Below are 21,804 nucleotides of genomic sequence, written 5' to 3'. Positions count from 1 at the left end.
TTTGTAGAAGATTCATAATTTTAGTTGAAAATTTATCTTTTGGTAGAAAATTAATCTTCCTGATTAAAAATTCGTTCTTTCTGGTTGAAAGTGCAATTGTTTGGTTGAGAATCCAACTTATTTGTTTAAAAATTCTATTTACGAGTTAAAAATCAACTGTTTTGTATAAAAATCGTCATTTCAACTGAAAACTCAATTTTTTGTCTGAAAGTTGTCAACTTGGTTACAAATTCAACTTATTATTTGAAAATGATTTTTTTTTTTAATTGAATGTTTTGAATTTTTTTTCTTTATGGACTAAAATAATATCTTAAATGAAAATTTAATTATTTTGTTAAAAATTCGTCTTTTTGGATTAAAATTTAATGGATTGGTTAAAAAAGAACTTTTTTTTTTAAATTTTCTTTTTTAAAACTAAATTGTTTTGTAGAAAATTCGTCTTGTTGGTTGGAAAATTCAACAATTTGGTAGAAATTCTACTGTTTTATAGAAAATTCAACTATGTAGTTAAAAATTGAAGTATTTAGTTGAAAATTAGTTTTTCTTTGTCTTAGAAACTCAACCGTTTGGTAGAAAATTCATGTCTTTTGTTTTAATTTCGTTTTTTTTTTTAGTAAAAAGTTAATCTTCTTGGATTATTATGGTGGAGTATTCAACAATTTATTTGAAAATCCAGTTATTTAATAGAAAAATTTAAGGTTTTGTTGAAAAGTCTTATTTACGGGTTAAAAATTTAACTGTTTTGTGCTAAATTATTTTTTTTGTCTTAAAAATATAACAATTTGTTAGAAAATCAAACTATTCGGTGGAAAATGAACTTAATTGTGGAAAATTCATAAGTAAGGGTTAAAAATTGAACTGTTTTGTAGAAAAATCAACATTTGTCTTAAAAATTCAATTTTTTTAATAGAAAATTCGTCTATTTTGTTTAAAAATTCATTTATTTTGATAGAAAATTTAAAAATTGAAGTATTAATTTAAAAATTTAACTATTTGGTGAAAAATTAAAGTATTTGTTTAAAAAGTCTTATTTTTGGGTTGCCAATTCAACTGTTTTGTACAAAATTAATTTTTGGCTTGGAAGATTAAAAATGTAGTTGAAAATTCAAGTATATTATTAAAATTTAGCTTTTTTTTTGTTTATCAGTTTTAAATTGAAAATTCAACTATCTGGTTAAAAAACTCGTGTATTTTGTTTAAAATTCATTCTATTAGGCACAACATTAACCTTTGGATTACAATTTTATTTTTACATATTGAAAATTTATTTATTAATTTTTGTTTGAAAAATGAACTATTTTGGTAGAAATTTCAACTATTTAGTTGAAAATTGAAGTAGAAAATTAATTTCTTGTCTTAAAAATTCAACAATTTGGTAGAAAATCAAACTTTTTGGTTCAAAATTGACTTTTTCGTTAAAATTTCATAATTACGAGTTGAAAATTCAATTGTTTTTTTGAAAATTCATCCGTTTTAAAAATGTATCTCTTTTAGTAAAAATTTCCTCTTTTTTATATATAATGCAACCATTTTTTTTAAGATTCTTATATTTTGCTGAAATTTCATCTTTCTTAGAAAAAAGATCAGGATTAAACTGTAGAAAATTCGTCTTTTTGGTTTAAAAAGTTAATCATTTTGGTAGAAAATTTAACTATTTGGTTAAAAATTGAATTTTTGATTTAAAAATTAAACTATTTTGGTAGAAAATTATAGTTTATCTGTGAAAAGTCTTCTTTTTGGGTTGTCAATTTAACTTTTGTTTGTAAAAAATTGATTTTTGGCTTGAAATATAAACAGTTTAGTTGAAAATTCAAATATTTTTTTTTTAAACACGTGTATTTTGTTCAAACTTCATTCTCTTGGATTGAACATTAATCTTGTGAATAAAAAATTCATCTTTATAGATTGAAAATTCAGTTATTTAATTTTTCTCAATTTTAATAATTTTGAATGAAAATTTGACCATTGTGATGAAAGTTCATCATTATGTCTTCAAAAGTCAAATAGTTTGTAAAATTCATCTTTTTCGGATGTAAATTCAACTGTTTTGTTGAAAATACGCATCTTTTATTTGAAAAATTAACTAATTTGTTAAAAATTCGTATTTTTGAGATGAAAATTCATGTATTTTCGTAGAAAATCTTCCTTGATTGAAAATTCAACTATTTTATTGAAAATGCATCATATTTCTACTTGAAGTCTTAGGAATTTAATATAGAATTCAATATGCTATCTTCATTAATTTTTTTTTGAAAAATCACCCTATTTTGTATTTTTAGATTTTTTTTTTAACGAAACTTGAAACAAATTAGGTTTACCTTTCTGGTCCTTCGATACCTAGAATTCCAATTTGTTCAGTCGCCGAGTGTAAGCTGACACAAAATCCTTGTTTTGTTATCTCGTGTTGAATATGAGCCCAAGTTTGATAAGCAGACAATCCACCAGTTACTGACATCAAATTAAAATTAAAATTCACGATTTCAAGAACTTGTAAAATTTTCCAATAGGACAGGGACCGTACTTAAATTATATGACAGCTTTTCTCCTGAAGATTGTATTTTTAGTTATAAATTTTATTATTTGGTTGAAAAATTAACAATATTCTTAAAAATACATCCTTTTTGGTTGTAAATTCAACTGTTTTGTGAAAAATTCGTCGTTTGGTTTAAAAATTCAACTCTTTTCGCAGAACATTATCCCTTTGTTTAAAATTCATATTTTTTGGCTGATAATTCAACTGAAATCTTTTTTGGATAAAAACTATTTTTTTTCGAAATTTTGTATTTTTCATTTAAAAGTGACTCTTTTTTAGTAGACATATTGCATCTTTCTTGAATAAAAATGCATTGGCTTTTTTGAAAATGATCTATTTCCTAGAAAATTTACTTTTTGTTTAAAATTGGTATTTTTGTGTTGAAAAGTCAATTGCAATCTTTTTGGATATAAATTCAACTCTTTTTCGAACATTTATATTTTTGATTAAAAAATTAACCTGTTTTAGTATAGAATTTTCATTTTTCTTGAACAAAAATGCAACTGATAGGTTTCAAATAATAATATTGTTAAAAAGTCCTATTTTTGGTTGAAAATTCTGCTTTTTTTTTTAAAAAAATTAACCATTTCGTAGGAAATTTACTTTTTCTTTAAATTTAATGTTTGTTTTTTAAAAGAGAACTGAAATCTTAAACATTCTACTGGTTTGTTTGAAAATCTAACTATTTAGTAGAAAATTCACTTTTTGTTTAAAATTTATATTTTGATGTTGAAAAATGAGCTGAAATTTTTCCTGGATGAAAGTTCGACTTAAAAAAAATATTTATTATATTTTCTATTAAAAATCTACCTGTATTATTACAAATTTCATATTTTTCGTATAAAAATGTAATTATTTGGTAGAGAATTCCACTCTTTTGTCAACAAAAAATCATCCTTTTTTGTTGACAAAATTCATCTTTTTGGATTGAAAATTCAATTTTTTCGTAGAAACTTATTTTTTGCTACAAAATTTTGATATTGCAAAGTCAACTGGAATATTTTTGGATGAAAATTCAACCATTTTTTCATTTTTATAAATTTTTAATTGTACAAAGGTCTTTTTTTGTCTTAAAAATTCAACAGTTTGGTAGAAAATTAAACTATTCGGTGGAAAATGAACTTTTTGTGGAAAATTCAATTGTTTTGAGATTCTTACGTTTTGTTTAAATTTCGTCTTTTTTAGTAGAAAGTTAATTTTGTTAGTTGAAAATTCATCTTTTTGATTGAAAATTAATCAGTTTTAGTTCAGGATTAAACTTTTTTGTTGAAAATTCATATTAACGGGGTCAAAATTCAACTGTTTTGTAGAAAATTCGTCTTTTTGCCTTAAAAATTCAATTTTTTTCTTAGAAAATTCGTCTGTTTGGTTTAAAAATTCATTTATTTTGATAGAAAATTTAAATATTTAGTTGGAAATTGAAATAATAATTTGAAAATCAAACTATTTGGTGGAAAATTAAAGTATTGTTTTGAAAAGTTATTTTTGAGTTGCCAATTCAACTTGTTTGTAAAAAATTCATTTTTGGCTTTAAAGATTAAAAATTTAGTTGAAAATTCAAGAGCATTGTTGAAATTTCGCTTTTTTTTGGTAGGAAAATAATTATCTTGGTTGAAAATTCATTGGTTTGAAAATACAACTCATATTTTAAACATTTTACTGGTTTTCTTTGAAAATTTGACTATTTAGTAGAAAATTCATTTTTGGCTTAAAATTTATATTTTTTGTTTGAAAAATGAGCTGAAATATTTCCTGGAGGAAAGTTCGACTAAAAAAAAATATTTTTTATGTTTTCTATTGAAAATCTACCTGTATTATTAAAAATTTCATCTTTTTTGTATAAAAATGTAACGATTAGGTAGAGAATTCAACTATTTTGTTAAAAAAATCATCCTTTTTTGTTAACAAAATTAATCTTTTTGGATTGAAAATTCAATTTTTTCGTAGTAACTTATTTTTTGTTACAAAATTCACATTTGGATCTTGCAAAGTCAACTGGAATATTTTTGGACGAAAATCCAATTTGGTTAGAAATTCGTCTTTTGGGATTGAAAACTTAATTTTTTTCGTTAAAAAGTTATTTCTTCTTTAAAAATTCACATTTTGTTCGTGAAAAGTCAAATAAAATCTTTTTTTTTACAGAAAATGAAACTATTTCTTTGAAAATTTATGTTTTTGATTAAAAAATTCATCTATTTTAGTAGAAATATAATTTTTTTTAATTGAAAATTCAACTACTTGGGTAAAAGTTAAACTACTTTGTCATTTACTTTTATGTCATGACTTTTTTCATTTTTTTAAGATTGATATTTTTCAGATGAAAATTCTCCTTTTATGGTAAAAGAATAATTTTCTTGATTTGAAATTTAATGTTTGTTCGGTAAAAATGTATCAGTTTCGTGGAAAATTAATTTTTTGTAGAGAACATTCATCTTTTGACTTAAAGGTTCAATAAGTTTGTTAAACTTTTATTTCTTTCTTGGGTAAAAAATCTTTTATTGCTGAAAATTTGTCTTTTTGGATTTAACTTTTTTTTCCGTATATGTTTCATCTTTTTAGATTAAAATATAAACTATGTCACGTTCTTGTTGGGAATTTTGTTAGAAATTCAAGTATTTTGTTAAAAAGCCATATTTTATAGCAGAAAAGACATTTTTTGTTTAAAATAAACTAATAAATTTTAAAATACAACTTCTATCTTAAAAATTCTACTTTTTTTAAATTGAACTATTTCGTAGAAAATTCACTTTTTGTTAAAAATGTATATTTGGTGTTAAAAAATGAACTGAAATATTTCCTGGATAAAAGTTCGACTTAAAAAAGAACATTTGTTGTTTTTCGATTGAAAATCCATCTATATTAGTACAAATTTCATCTTTTTTGTATAAAAATGTAATTATTTGGTATAGAATTTAGCTATTTTGTTAAAAACTCGAACTATTTTTTCGTTTTTTTATTTTTTGTTTCAAATCAAAATTCATGTTTTGAAAGAAATTTAATCTTTTTTGAATAAAAATGCAACTATGTGATAGACAATTCAGCAATTTTGTTAAAATTTCATCCTATTTGGCTAAAAATTCCTCTTTTGGGATTGCAAACTCCATTTTTTTCGTATACACTTATTTCTTGCTTAAAAATTCATATTTTTATCGTGAGAAGTCAAATAAAATATTTTTTTACAGAAAATTCAACTATTTTTTTGTTGAAGAATTATGTTTTTGATTAAAAAAATTATCTGTTTTAGTAGAAATATATATTTCTTGGTATGAAAATGCAGCTTTTTGGGTAAAAATGATTGAAAGTTTAACTATTTTGTTTAAATTAAATTTTTTTAAATTGAAAATTCAATTACTTGGGTAAAATTCAAACATATTTTTGGATTAAAATATAAACTATGACACTTTTTTGTTCGGAATTTGTCTTTTTAGGTTAAAAATTCAACTATTATGTTAAAAGTTTAATTATGTGGTTGAAAATAAGTATTTTGTTAAAAGGCCATCTTTTATAGCAGAAAATACATTTTTTTTGTTTAAAATAAATAAATAAATTTGAAAACTTTAAATTTGTATCTAGAAATACTGTTTTATTCCGTTTTTATTAATGATCAAGGGAAATGAAAAATTATTCATGGAAAAAGAAAAATGATTCGAGGAAAAATCAAGGAATTTTGAAAATGAAGTTCTCGAACACCCTGCCTAATTCTGTCAGCAATAACTGGAAAAACATTTCTGGAAACTAAAATTTACGTAAAGTAAGGGGGAGGGAGAAATATTTTGTTACGTAATTTAAGTACGGCCCCAGAAAATATTTTCTAACAGGCATTTATGTCTAGTTAAAAATAGTGTTTAAAATTCTGGACCGGGAAAAAATGAAAAATGTTTTTTTTTTTTTAATTCCAGAAAATCATACCGATGTAAAAAGCCTTTCCCTGGAAAATTGGATCCACGACTCCACTAGATCCAGGAGAAATAGCAGTTACTGTACAAATGGCTTCAACTCCTCCTCGATCATTCAACAAACAAGTTTCCACAGTCCTATTTATTTCGAAATTGGTATCCGTTACGAAAAGGTAATCAGCAGCTTTTTGGACTTCGGGACCGCTAAGGTAGAATTTTCCAAAATTCGACAAATCGAATAAGGCTGCTTTGTTTTTACAAGCGAGTGCTTCTTCTTTTATCTAAAAGCAGATCTCAGATATACTGAATTTTATAGTCACAATTTTTTTTATTTAAATAAAATAACCTATTTATATTGCTTGGAATAAAGAAAAATTTTCATAAACCTGAAAAACTTACAATATTGTGGTACTTTGAAAATCCAAAACTATAATCTCCTTCGAGAACGGAAGCATATTTATTATCTTCGTTTTTCGAAGAACCATAACTTCCACAGTAATCGTAAGGTTCTATCGTCACTGTCTCATTTTCTAAAAATAAGGCGGGCTTTTCCCATCCTTGACTCTCTTCCATAAATGCACCCTCTTTCATGAGAAGCTAAAATTTTAAAGAAAAATTTAAAAAAAAAACAGTTTTTTGGATATTGCAAGCCTCACAGAATGATTCCTATATTCACTATATTCATTTAAGCTCTTTTAAGTACCCTATTTTCAATATGTTGTAAGTATGGTGCCCCATTTCCCGCCCATAGTGAAATTTGAACAAATTGGATTTAAAAAATCAAAGCATTGAAAAAAATCAAAGTGCTTTTGAAATACTTCAGAGTATTTTAAAAGATTTCGAAGAATTTTTAATAGGCTTCAATAATAAAAATAATTAAAAAATAATTCAAAATAATAAAAAATAAAATATTCAAAAAGAAAATCAAAGTTCTTTTGTAATATTTTTTGATTATTTTTTAAAGATTTCAAGAAATTTTTAATAGGCTTCAATAATTTGAAGTAGGGTGGTTGCTGGACCGGGAAACCTGGAAAACCGGGAAATGACAGTGAATTTATTTTTTGACCGAGAATTTTACAAAATTTTTAGAATAAAGATTTTGTCCAACTTTAATTTCAAACGTTTTTAAATAATTTCCTAAATTCTGATTTTGATAAATTATTATATTATTTAGTTTAGAATGCTTAATTCGAAAATCTTTCACTTTAAACATTTTCCGCTTTAGATTTTTAATTTTGAAAAGCATATATTTTAGTTTAAAGAATTTTAAAATGCCCAAGTTCGATTTTAACAGTTTTTTAAATAATTAATGTGCAGTTTTGAAGATTTAAACAATTACAAATTAAAAGAATTTGAAGTTGAAAGTTTTTGATCAAAAACAGTTTTATTTTATCAACTGTAAATATAAATAAATAAATAATTTTAAAAATGGAAGAAAGTCTTGATAAGAATTGAAATTACTATATCACTTATTCCGATAATTTTATTTTTAAATAAAAATTTTCATGATTTATCAATAATATATTTTTAATTCAGAGTTTCAGGTATGCCTTTATATTATTTTTTGTATATTAAATTTAATAAATAAATTTATTAATATATTATTTCTATTAATTTTTTCAGATATTAAGAAATGTAAAGTGCGTTTTACTATTTTCAACTTGAAGATAAATCCATAATAATATAGTCATAATTTTTATCACATTTAATATGAAATTTCTTAATGTAGAAAAAGAATAAGTATTTAATATTTAGCAATATTTCAGCGTTTATTTAAGATGAGTAAATTGAAACCAAATATTTAAAAGAAAACAATTTGCAACTGAATTGTTTTACATAGAAAGCTTTGAATCTTTAGATTTTCGAAGAACTTTTAATATTTTAGTGTTACAATTTTAATTGTTTTATTTAACAAGTGTTTCATTTATAAGTGAAATTGTTAAATTTTTACGCATAAATAACAATTGACACTTATTATTTGAGTAATTTTAAGAGATATGTAGAATTTTTGAAAAGATTCAAAATTAATTAAAAACTTGAAATTATTTCAAGTAATTTAAACGAAGTGTTAACATTTTTTTTCAGAATTTCTAAATATATTTTAAAATCAATCAAAAATTTTTCCAACAATTTTTGAAAATCCAGCAAATTAAATAAAATCATTAAAATCTTCCATATTCTTCTTTGATCGCTTTTTAAATCTCTTAAAATCTTCTTAAACTTTCTGTTACAATAATTTTTCAAAGTGAAAAATCGTTTTCAATTTTCCTAAGAATCAAATGGAAATTGTTATTCTTTTGTAGTCTTTCACAATTCTTAAAAAAATTCTATATTTTTTGTTTGAAATCTGCAAAAATCTAAATTTTATTTTAAATTCGGCTGTAAGTATTTTAAATTATTTCAAGTTCTAAATTGAATTCGAATCTTTTTAAAACTTCTGAATATCTGTTAAAATTACTCTAATATTTCTACAAATAATAAGTGTTCTATTTTTATTTATAAATTCAAATTTAATTTTTTTAAGTTGCAGGATTTTCTTAAAGTTATAGAAAAAATTCAATTCATTTTGAAATAAATTTAAAAGTTCTGACAAAAAATTCAAAAATGATTTTGAATTTGGATTTGAAGGATGCCTAGACTATTTAAAATAAAAATAATTTAACTTCAAATTTAAGAACTGTGAAGTTAAAAAAATTAGTTTTCAATTTTTAATGTGTCTAGCTTAAAATTACTTAAAATAATATAATTCGGAAAATTTTTAATGCTCATTGCTTGATTCTTTAATTTAGATAATTGAAAATGTTAACGTGGATTTACATTTTTGGAACTTAATCTGAATCTTTGAACTCTATAATTTATAAAAGATCTAAAATTGGCAGTTTATTTGCATTTCATATATCATTGTTTAATTGAAAAGTGTTACTACCTTCCAATTGGTACTTGTAAATTTTTGAGCATTTGAATACACAATTTTTTAATTGAAAAACTTTTATACTTCAATTTTAAAAGTTTGGAATTCAAGTGTTCCGCTTTGAATGCTTTAATTTGTTGTTTATTGTTTATTACTTTAAATGGAAAAATGTTTAGAATATAGTTTGATTTTTTAAATTTCATTGGCCGTGAAAAATGTTTGTGAATTTTTAAGATTTTAGGATATTTTTAAAACTTCTAAGGCATTTTGAAAAGCTTTTAATTTGAAATCTTTTAGGGATTTAAAAATAAATGAATTCCTTTATTTTGAAGCGGTTTCAGAGCCTTTGAAATATTTTCGGATAAAGAATTTTCTATAATTTTGAAAGACATGGAACGATTTTACAGAACCTATAAGATTTTAAAATATTTCAAAAGATTTAACAGGATTTAATTTTGTTTAAACCTGGAAATCTCCTTGAATTTTTTACGAGAACTTTGAATTTGAATTTTTGTGTGCCTTTAAAACAGTGATTTTATTGAAATGTGTAGAGCAATTTAAATAATTTTTTAATTTAAATCTACGGAAAAGTTTTTTATTTATCAAGATATAATTTATCTTTTATTCATTACAGAATAAATGAATAAATTTCAGCGTATTTTTGTAGATTGTTCTAATTATTTTATAGATTTTAATGAACACAACTGTAATATTGTGAATAATTCGAAAGATTTCAAAATATTTCATTATGTTTCGAAGCTTTTATAATATTCAAAAGGATTTGGAAAATTTAAAAAATATTTCACGCATTATAAAGAGTAAAAAAGGGTTTGCACAATAGACTTCAAAGATTTCATAACAATTTTACAAACATTTTGAAACTTTTAAAATATTTAAAGGATTTCAAAGATTTGAAAAATGGTACAGTACACTATATTGCAAAAATTTCAAAACATTCCAAAGATTTGAAACGATTTCAAAAGGTTTCAGAATATTTTAGAATATTTAAAAAGAATTCACAAAGATTTAAAAGATTTAGAAAGGGCGTGTACACTAGATTTAAGAGAGTTCACACAATTTTGGCAAAGATTTCTAACATTTCATAAAAATTTTTAAGAATTTCAAGGATTTCAAAAAGGCCTGTAGTCGAGATTTAATAGATTTCGCAAAGATTTCAAAGATTTCATAAAAATTATATAAAGATTCTAAAAGAATACAAGAATTTCAAAGGTTTTAAGCGATTTCAAATTTGTTTAGAAGAATTCAAAAGATTTCAAAGATTTCACAAAGATTTGAAACATTTCACGAAGATTTTAAAACTGTCAGAAGATTTCAGCATAGTAAATTTTTAAGATTTTAGAACATCTCAAAGATTTAAAATAATTTCAAAATTTTTCAGAAGATTTCGAAAGATTTCATAAAGATATCAAGTATTTCATACAATTTTCAAAAAGATCTCAAAAGCATAGAAGCATTTCAAAGATTTTTAATGATTTCAAACGAATACAAAAGATTTCACAAATATTTCAAAGAAACCATAAGGATTTCAAAAGATTTAAAAAAATTCACAAAGATGTCACAAAGAATCCAAGGATTTTTAAGATTTCAAGGATTTTAGATACTTAAAAAAAATTTCAACGAATTTACACAGATTTCAAAAGATTTCACAAAAATAAAAAAAATTTCAAAGATTTCAAAGACTTTACAAAGATTTGAAAATGTTCAAAAAAGTTTCGCAAAGGCGACTTATGATTGCAAAAAAAATTAGTTTATTTATGGTTCTGCTTTCTTTCAAAATTCTTGGCAAAAATATTTAATGTCTCATCTTTTACATGTAGAAAAAATATTTATTTGATGAAAAAAAAGGAGACCTTGAAAAACTTGATTTCTTGACCTGGAAATCCTGAAAAAGACCTTGAATTTTGTTCCTAAGAATCGCTGGACACCCTGTCATACAATTTCACTGGACTTTATAATATTTTAGTAGATTTTAAAGAATTTATTCACGAGATGTGAAATCTTTTGTAGGATTTCGAAGGATTTTAAATCTTAAATCTTGAAAGATCCTAATCTTAAAATTTTAAAAGATTCATAGAAATTTGTAATTGATTTCAATAATTTGAAGGTATTTCAAAGCGATTTGAATATTTAAGGATAAAGATCTTAAGATACTTTAAAAGATTTCACACAATGTTATCAAATTTCTTAACATTTCAATGATTTTAAGGAATTTTTAAGGTCATTAATTTATCATGCATTGTTCTTAATTCTTTGGAATTTGTTTTATTTTTTTTTTAAATTTAATCGTGTTCTTCTAAATTTACTCAAGTCTACTTAATTCAATGACTTTTTTTAATTTTTAGAAGTTTTTATTTAATTTTTCCAGAAGACCAATTGATAAAATAATTAAAGGATTTAAAATATTTTGATGTAAATGAATGAAAATTTTAAAAGATTACACAGAAATTTAAAATTATTTGAGTAGTTCAATAAGATTTAATTCCCAGGTATTTTTAAGAGCTTTAAATAATTTCAAAAGATTTCCAAGAGTTTTAATAATTTTAAGGTATTTAAACAAATTTGCATGCGGTTATAAAAAATTTCGGAAGATTGGAATTCGCCCTTGCATTATTATTAATTTATCCTGAATTATTTTTAATTCTTTGGAATTTGATTTTTTTTATTCAATTGCATTCTTCGAAATATTTTTTAAAGCTTTTATATAATTGCTCCTGAGGCGCAATTGATGAAATGATAAAAGGATTTGAAATGTATATTTTTTTAAATTCTTAGGCATTCTCAAGAAATTTAACAAATTGCAAGTGATTCCAAAATATTTTAGGGTATTTTAAAAGATTAAACAGAAATTTTCATTTGATTTCTATAATTGAATGATATTTTAAAGAATTTGAAATATTTAAAAAGATTCCCGGTCATTTTCAAGAGCTTTAAAGAATTCCAAGAGATCTCCAAGGATTTTAATAATTTTAAGGGATTTAAAAGACTATGTATGCTGTTTTTAACAATTTTCTAGAATTTCAAGAGATTTGGAAGGATTTTACAGGATCTATAAGGTTTTAAAATATTTTAATAGCTTGACAATTATTTTAATGCATTTGAAATAATTTATTCACAAGAAGTAAGCGATTTCGTAAGTTTTCAAAGATTTCAAGAGATTTTCAAATATTTTTTGCAATTCATTTGGTATTCGCCTGAATTCTTTTAAATTCTTTTGAACTATTCTAAATTCTTTCATTTCTACTCAATTAAATAGATTTTTAAAAAGTTAATTTTTAAAAGTTAACAAGAAAATGAATTTTCAACTAAAAGAATTAATTTTCTATCGACAAAGATGAATTTTTAACAGCATAGTTTCAGTTTTAACAAAAAAAGACGAATTTTCAACAAAATACTTCAATCCGCAACCAAAACAGATTAATTTTAAACTATAGTTAGATTTTTGTAAAAAAAATTAATTTCTACCTAAACAGGTAAATTGTCAATCAAATTTGAATTCCCGAAATAAAAGATGGATTTTTAATCAAGAAGATTATTTTTCTACAAAAAAGATTAAGTTTTTACAAAGCAATTGAATGTCTAAACCAGAAATATAAATTTTTAACAAAAAAAGATGAATTTTCAATCCAAAAGAACGAATTTTCAAATAAGAAAGATTAAAATTCTACCAAAAAGATGAAATTCTAACAAAATAGTTGAATCCTCAATCAAAACAGATTCAATTTCAACCATACAGTTGAATTTTTAACCCACAAATATTACACTTCTACCTAAAGAGATGAATTTATAATCCAATTTGAATTTTGAACCAAAAAGATAAATAAAAAAAAAATTATGAGTCCTATTGAGAAGTGGTTAAGACATTTTGTAGGATTTTTCAAAAGCTATAATTTATCTATGAGACTTTTTTCATATTTTGCGTCGTTTGGTTCAAAATTTGAATGTTGTGGTGTCAAATTTCGGGCAATTATAATACTTTCTCAATCACAAATAATGAGAATGTAATCAATTATTACAAATTTGTATCTCTTTTTTTGGGGTGAGCAACTTTTTTTTATCAATTTGTTTTCGTAACTTTTGTCGTTTTTCTATAAATTTTTCATTTTTATTTTTAATGTCATTTTTATGATTGAAGCCAAACTACGCGTTCTATCAAAAAGAGATTCATTACAAATTTTGAGTTCTTTTACGGGTAAAAAGTTTTTTTACATCATTGTTTTTCGTAATTTGTGTCGTTTTTCCACAATTTTTTGTTTGTTTGTATTTTCAAGATTATTTTTTACGAATAAAATAAAAACTATGCGTTCAATGAGGAATTATTTTTTAACGAATTTGTAGATCTGTTTTGGAATCACAACTTTTGTTTATTCATATTTTTTCGTATCTTGAATAGTTTGACTACAAAATGGAATTTTTGATTTTTCTCTATTTTCTGTGCAATCGAAATGAGAATTTTCGATTTTTCAAGAAAATTATTTTTATCGTAAAAAGTTATTAGGGTAAGTTTTTAGGCTTTCTGAGTACAGGGTGGTCATTTTAATCTAAGTAAAATATTCCCGGTCATTTTCCGTTTTTTTTCCCAGTTCGCAAACATTTTTCACGGCCAATGAAATGTAAAAAATCAAACTATATTCTAAACATTTTTCTATATAGAGCAATAAGCAACAAATGAAAGCATTCAAAGTGGAACTCTTTAATTTCAAATTTTAAAATTGAAGTTTAAAAGTTTTTCAATTCAAAAATTGAGTATTCAAATGCTCAAACATTTTCACGTACAAAATGGAAGGATCTAACACTTTTCAATTAAACAATGTTAAATGAAATGCAAATAAACTGCAAAATTTAGAACTTTTATAAATTACAGAGTTCAAAGATTCAGATTAAGTTCCAAAAATATAAAATTGCAAAATAATTTTTTTAAATTGACTGTTCTTAAATTATAAATTAAATTATTTTTAGTTTAAATAGTCCAGGCATCCTTAAAAGCTTAAAATTTTTATTTAAAAATCTTGAGAAATCTAGAAATGGTTTAAAATTTTTCCAAATTCAAAATAATTTTAGAATTTTTCCTCAGAACTTTTAAATATATTTTAAAATGAATTGAATTTTTTCTATCACTTTTAGAAAATCCTACAAATTAAAACAAAATAAATAAATTTGAGTTTATAAATAACAATAGAACACTTATTATTTGTAAAAATATTAGAGCAATTTTAAGGGATACTTAGAATTTTTAAAAACATTCGAATAAAATTTAGAACTTTAAATAATTTCAAAAATTTCTCAAATTTTGAACGGATCTAGAATTGTTTGGTCAAATCAATTATTATTCAGATTTCTACACTTAGAGTACAGATCCATTAAACAAAATTATTTATTTATTTATATTTACAGTAGATAAAATAAAACTGTTTTTTATCAAAAATTTTCAACTTCAAATGCTTTTAATTTTTAAATTATCAAAGCTGCACTGTAATTATTTTAAAAACTGTTAAAATCGAACTGGGGCAGATTTTTCTTCTGAAAATTCGTAAAATTCCCGGATTTTCGGTCGGGTGGCCATCCTATTTTTTATTTAAAAAATCATCGATTTAAAAAACTTCTAATTTTTTTTTTTAAACTTTTATAACTGCATTTTAAAATTCTTTAAATTAAAATATATGCTTAAAAATTAAAAATCTAAAATGGAACATTTTTAAAGTGAAAGATTTTCGAATTAAACATTCTAAACTAAATGATATAATAATTTATAAAAATCACAATATAAAATATTATTTAAAAAACGGTTGAAATCAAAGTTGCACAAAATTGTTATTCTATAAATTTTTAAAAATTCCCGGTCTCATTTCAATATTACTGAATTCCATAAAGTTTTAAAAAATATTTTTACATTATTTTCAAGTCATTTGAATTCTTTGGAATTTAATTTGAATTATTTTAAAATCTTATGAATTTATCTTGAATTTGTTACCCTTTGAGCTAGACAAAAAAAGTGCAATTTGGTGCTTATATTTTATCCCACAGAGACTGTGAGGCCTGCGATTGGAATAAATAATCAATTTATTACATCGTGAAAGGGCCCAGTTTTAAAATTTCTTCCACTTAGGGGCTGATCGTGTGGAAAAACAATACTGTAATTTTTTGCATAAGCTTCATGGGACCTTTCGTTTGCCCATATCGCGTCTTTTGATTGCTCTGGAGTAAATCTGCAAAAAAGATTTTTACGCTAGGAGATTTTCAGACAAAACATATTTAATTTTTTATTGAAAATGGAGATTTCTCAAATGGAAAGACAATTTTGGAAAAACTGGGGCTATTAATTAATTTCAAACGAATTTCAGATCGTTTTTAGGAAATTTTGTTTGTAAATACTCTTTTCTTTAGGATTTATGTATTATGCGTACCTTCTAACATCATATTTAAACATATATTTTTCCGGACGACCATTTATTATCCAGTTTGAAATCTGCTCTCCGCAACCTGCTCCAAACATCATTCCCGCACTATTATATCCACACGAGTAAAAAAATCCATCACATCTCGGATCTTCCCCTGAAAAATTTTAATTAAAAATATCAACATTTTGAATAGCCAAAAATGTAAATTACAGAAAAAAGCGTTTCAGTTAATATGCTTTCGTATTAAAAAAACATTATGAATACAGATTTTTTATACTTGAAACCTTTATGCAATCTTTGAAATATGTTTGCAATCATTAAAATATTTTAAAATCTTTGTAATCTTGATAAATTTTTTGTAAAATCTGTGAAATCTTTATGAAATCATTGAAATTTTTGTGAAGTTTTTAAAAGCTTTTTGAAATCTTCAAAACCTTTGGAATCTTTTTAAAATCTTAGTGAAATCTTTAAAATCTGTAGAAATTATTGAAATCCTTCGAAAATTGTTGGGAGTCTTTGAAATATTTGTGAATTAATGTTAAATTTTATTAATATATTTATGAAATCATTGAAATCTTTCTGAAATCTTAAAAATCTTGAGGGATTATTCAAAGCTTTCAAAAACCTTTGGAGTCTTTGAAATCATTGGACAATTTTTTAATCTTTCTAAAATATTTGTGAAACATTTTGCAATTTTAAAAATCTTTTTGAAATCTTTCTTAAAACTTTTGAAATCTTTGTAAGATATTTATAAGGCTTGGTGAAATATTTGAAAATCTTTGAAAGTCTTTGGGATTTTGATAAAATCTTCAAAAATTTATGCAATCATTAAAATCTTGAAATATTCGAAATTTTTTTAATTATTCTAAAATATTTGGGCAACTTTTTGCAATTAAAAAAACCTTTATGAAATAATCGTTTTCTTTTAATTTATTGAAATATTTGTTAAATTTTTGAAATCTTTGCGGAATATTATGAAAAAATTCGAATCTTTATAAAATCGTTAAAATCTTTCTGAAACTCTTTATGAAATGTATTTTAATCTTTTGAAAGCTATGGAAATCTTTTGAAACTTTTGGAATGTTATAAAATATTTATGTAATCTTTTAAATATTTTTGATATAATTGAAATCTTAAGAAATTATTCTGAACTATTAAAAATATTTGGTATCTTTCTAAAATCGTCTTTAATTTTTTTTAAACGTTTGGAATGTTTGTAATAAATTTTCTTTTGTCTAAATTTTTAAAGTCTTTGAAATCATTTTTAAATCTTTGTAAACTTTTTAAAAGCTGTAGAAATTATGGAAATCTTTCTGGACTGATTGTGAAATCTCTTTTGAAATCATTAAAATATTTGTGAAATCTTTGGAATCTCTATAAAATCGATCAAATCCTTCCGTTATATATGAAAAATTTGTAAGATTTTTCTGAAATATTTTTGAATCTTTTAAAATATTTCGAATCTTTCTCAAATCTTCGTGAAATCTTATAAATCTTGAGAAATTATAGCAACTTTAAAAAAATCTTTTTTAATCTTTGGAATCTTTAAACAAGTCTAAAAATCTTTATGAAATATTTGTAAAATCTTTTGAAATCTTTAAAATATTTTTGGAATAATAGGGAACTCTTTGTGACATATTTTGAAATCTTTGGAATAATTACAAAATCTTTTTAATATTTTTCTGAAATATTAAAAATATTTCTGGAATATTTATGGAATCTTTGAAATTGTGAAATATTTTTAAATTTTTTGAATATTTATAAAATCTTTCTTAATTATTAGGTAAAGTATTTTTAAATATTTTAAATATTTGTAAAATTATTGCAATCTCTCAAATATTTCTGAAATCTTAAAAGTCTTTGTAATATTTGTAAAATATTTATAAAGTGTTTAAAATCTTTAGAAATTATGGGAATCTTTCAAAAATCATTGGGAGTTTTTGAGATTTTTGTGACATCTTTTTTAATGTTTAAAATTTTTATAAAATCTTCAAAATCTTTCTGAAATCTTTGGAAATCTTTAAAATCTTTATTAAATATTTATAAGTTTTAGTCAAGTCTTTCTGAAATCTTTGTGAAATGTTATTAAATCTTTCGAATCTTTATCAAATCTTTATGAAATCTTTCAAATATTTGTTAGATCACTGAAATATTTATAAAATAATTAAAAAATATTTGTGAAATCTTTTGAAATCTTTCTGGAATATTTGTGAAATCTTTTGGAAATTTAAAAAAATATTTATAACTCTTGGCCAAATCTTTTTAAAACCTTGTTAAAATACTTTTAAATCTATTGAAATGTTTGGAATCTTTATATAAGTCTAGAAATCTTTCTGAAATATTAAAAATATTTCTGGAATATTTATCAAATCTTTGTTAATTATTAGGTAAAGTCTTTTTAAATATTTTAAATATTTGTGAAATTATTGCAATCTCTCAAATATTTCTGAAATCTTTAAAGTCTTTGTAATATTTGTAAAAACTTTAAAATCTTTAGAAATTATGGGAATCTTTCAAAAATCATTGGGAGTTTTTGGTTAAATCTTTTTTAATGTTTAGAAATTTCAGAACATCGTTAAAATCTTTCTGAAATCTTTATTAAATATTTATAAAATTTAGTAAAGTCTTTCTGGAATCTTTGTGAAATGTTCTTAAATTTTTTGAATCTTTATAAAATCTTTCAAATATCTTTTGGAGTCTTTGAAATCCTTGTGAAATATTTGTAAATCTTTTGAGATCTTTCAAATCTTTAGAATATTTATATAAGCTTAAAAATCTTTCTGAAATATTTGTGAATCTTTTAACATATTTTGTAATATTTGTGAAATGTTTTAAATCTTTTTACAATATTTGTGAAATCTTTTAAAGGCAATGGAATATTTGAGAAATCTTGGAAATATTTTCGAAATCTTTCAAATATTTGTGAAATAAGAATAAGGCTTAGCGAAATAATTTTTGAAACATTTGTGAAATATTTTAAATCATTTAAATAGTGGTGAAATTTTGGAAATCTTATTGAAATGTTTGTTAAATTTTTGAAATTTCTGAAGTTTTTATGAAATCTTTCAAATCTTTGTGAACTATTTGAAAGTCTTGGTGAAATCTTTAAAATCTTTGTAGAATCCTAATGAATATTATTAAAAAATGGTTAATCTTTCCAAATCTCTAAAGTTAGAGTAGTTAACCCCGGGATCTCGACTAATTTACGAATTAAATTGAAATCGATATTAAATAATTAATTTGTGTATTGTTTTTTTAAATAATCTACCCATGATTGGTTTGTGATCTGGCGTAAAGCTTTCGGGGCCGCAAACAGTGCTTCTAATTCCAGTAGTTGCCAATTTAGGAATCAATTTCGTCATTGCTTCGAGGTGGGAATTGAAAACGTTCCAGTCCAATTCATACAAACTAAATGAAAAATCCTTGGGAGCCTAGAATTTTTTAATAAAAAGCTATTTTATTCAATGAATTTCTTTGAATAGAAATTATTGAAAAGCTTTTAAGATAAATCGATAATAAAATATTATCAGAAAATTTGATAATCAATTGGAAAATATTTTCTTTCTATTTATTTTATTTTATTTTAATTTTATTTACTTACTTTTGGATTAGAAATGACTCACCGATTGTAAAATGATTGGATTTAATTCGTATCCTCCAATGGACATTGTTTCTCCCTGAAGTTTTATATAAATTTTTCCATCATGATCCCTAATATTGGGCAAACCTTTTATATTTTTCATTGGCTCAGTAACGATATAAGCATGTTTCATAGAGACGAGAGGAATGTTAAGTCCTATCATTTTTGCAATATTTTTCGACCATGATCCACAAGCATTTAAAATACAATTTGTTTTTATCGTTCCGTGAGGAGTTACGACTCCAGTCACTTTTTTCGAACCAAGTTCAGATTTTTCTGTTATGATCTTCGTCACTGGACAATCTTCTATCACCTAAGATATTATAATTGATTAATTACTGACAAAAAATCGCGCTGCGCGTTTCTTATTTTAATTGCCTAATTATTCAGTAAATTATTAATAATTATTCAGTTTTAATTTAAAGTAGTTTAAAATGCAATTAATAATCGTAAATTAAAATAAATATTAAAATAGCTGCATTGGCTTTCATACGATTTTAATTTTAATTTTAATTTTAATTTGCTTTCAGTAATCTGCAACTTTCATTGTAAGATCAGATTTTTGTCTCTAATATGTATTTCTTGCATGATTTTAAATTTTCAAACTGAAAAAATTTTCAATTATAAACATTACAAACTTCTACAATTTTCAAGAGTTAAAATTAATAACTCTTTAATTTTTAAGATGATTAAATTCTTAAATTTGTCCATTTTCAAAAATAAAAACACTCAAATTTTAAAGATTTACAGTTCAAAATTCTACAATTTTAAAGAGTTATAATTGAAAACAGTTGACTCTTAAAGAGACACAAATAAAAATTCTTAAATTTTGATAATTTGGGAAGTCAAAATGAAAGTTTTCAATTCTAAATCTTCTAAATTGAAGAAATTTCTATTGTAAATTATCAAAATTACAGAAATTTCTAATTGTTAATTGTTAAAATTAAAAACTCTTTAATTCTAAAAATATGGAATTATAAATTATTCAATTTTCCAGATTTATATTTAATAGGTATATAATTTGGAATATTTCAATTTTGAATAATTACAATTGAAAATTACTCAAGTTCCACGATTTGCAATTAAACATTTTTCATTTTTGAACATTTACAATTGAAAACTCTTTAATTTGAAAGAAATACAAATACAAATTTTTAAATTTTGATGGTTTTGAAAACCAAAAGTCAAATTTTGAATTATAAATATTCCAAATTGATGAAATTTTGAACGTGAATCATCATAATTACAGTTTTTCAATTATAAATCATAAAACTTGTATAATTTTAAGTTTTAAAAACGAAAAATCTTAATTTTAAAGATTAACAATTCAAAATTCTACAACTTTAATGAGTTAAATTCTTATTTAAAATAAGAATTCTTATATTTGGAAGATTTTAGAAATCCGAATTTAAGAAATTTGGAATGTAATGCATGAAAGTTACAGAATTTTTAGTTGTAAAACTTAAAACTTGCATAATTTAAAATGGTTAATTATCAAAATTAGAGAAAACTCTAATGCTAATAATTTGCAGCATAAATTTTTTAGTTTTGAAGATTTGCAGTTGAAAACTCTTTAGTTTTAAAGATGTTTAAAGAAAAAAAATCTTGATTTTGGATGATTTAGAAATAAAAAATCAAGTTTTCAATTCTAAATCTTCCAAATTGAAGAAATTTCTAATGTAAATTATGATATTAAAGCTTTTTCATTTTTAAACTTAAAACTTTCATAATTTATCATTATCAATTTAAAAAATTAAAAACGCTTTAATTAAAACGATTTACCTACATTTTAAAATTTTACACTTTTTACGAGTTACAATTGAAAACTTTTGAATTTTAGAAAGGGCAGTCAAAATTCAAGTTTTCAATTCAAAATTTTTTTAAATGGATAGATTTCGAATGCACATCCTCAAAATTACATATTTTTTTAATTGTAAATTGTCAAAATAAAAAACTTTTCAATTTTTAAAGATTTAACATAAAAAGCATTGCAATTTTGAATAGTTACAAATTTAAATTCTTGAATTTTGAAAATATGGAATTAAAAATTATCCAATTTTTTAATATTAATATTTTATAAGTATGTAATTTGAAAAAGGTTTTTTTGTTGTAGTTACTCAATTTTAAACATTTACAATTAAAAAATGTTCAATTTTCACGATTTGGATTAGAAAATTCTTCAATTTTCAAGATTTTCAATAAAAAATTGTTCAAATTTTATGATTTGTAATTAAAAACTCCTAAATTAAAAAAATGTATAAATAGAATTCTTAAATTTGGATGATTTTGGAAACCATAAGTCAAATTCACTTTCACTTAATAGTGACATTAGAGGGACAAAAAAGGAATAGCAATATGAGTAAAAGGGGAGCAAATGTAAAAAGTGTAGGAAAAGGGGATTGGTCAAG

At 22.7% G+C, this 21,804-nt stretch overlaps 2 protein-coding genes across 5 annotated transcripts in view; one reads left to right on the top strand and one right to left on the bottom strand.

The window, feature by feature from the left end:
* LOC117179653 (peptidyl-prolyl cis-trans isomerase-like 3) overlaps positions 1-6,551 on the top strand; it is an 18,417-nt gene extending 11,866 nt beyond the window's left edge. The window contains exon 5 of the mRNA XM_033371662.1: positions 6,433-6,551. The gene's annotated coding sequence lies outside the window, so the exon portion shown is untranslated. The remainder of the gene's footprint in view (positions 1-6,432) is intronic.
* LOC117179651 (sarcosine dehydrogenase, mitochondrial) overlaps positions 1-21,804 on the bottom strand; it is a 42,083-nt gene that overhangs the window by 1,629 nt on the left and 18,650 nt on the right. For all 4 annotated transcript variants that reach the window (XM_033371658.1, XM_033371660.1, XM_033371659.1 and 1 more), the window contains 7 exons: positions 19,380-19,709; positions 19,025-19,187; positions 15,763-15,910; positions 15,426-15,564; positions 6,829-7,026; positions 6,443-6,710; positions 2,319-2,448 (listed from right to left, as the gene is read on the bottom strand). In XM_033371658.1, coding sequence (XP_033227549.1) covers positions 2,319-2,448; positions 6,443-6,710; positions 6,829-7,026; positions 15,426-15,564; positions 15,763-15,910; positions 19,025-19,187; positions 19,380-19,709 — 1,376 coding nt within the window. The remainder of the gene's footprint in view (positions 1-2,318; positions 2,449-6,442; positions 6,711-6,828; positions 7,027-15,425; positions 15,565-15,762; positions 15,911-19,024; positions 19,188-19,379; positions 19,710-21,804) is intronic.

Source organism: Belonocnema kinseyi, chromosome 9, assembly GCF_010883055.1.
Source record: "Belonocnema kinseyi isolate 2016_QV_RU_SX_M_011 chromosome 9, B_treatae_v1, whole genome shotgun sequence".
Classification (NCBI taxonomy): domain Eukaryota; kingdom Metazoa; phylum Arthropoda; class Insecta; order Hymenoptera; family Cynipidae; genus Belonocnema; species Belonocnema kinseyi.
The sequence above is the reverse complement of the archived record's forward strand: the minus strand, read 5'-3'. Positions and strand labels throughout refer to the sequence as shown.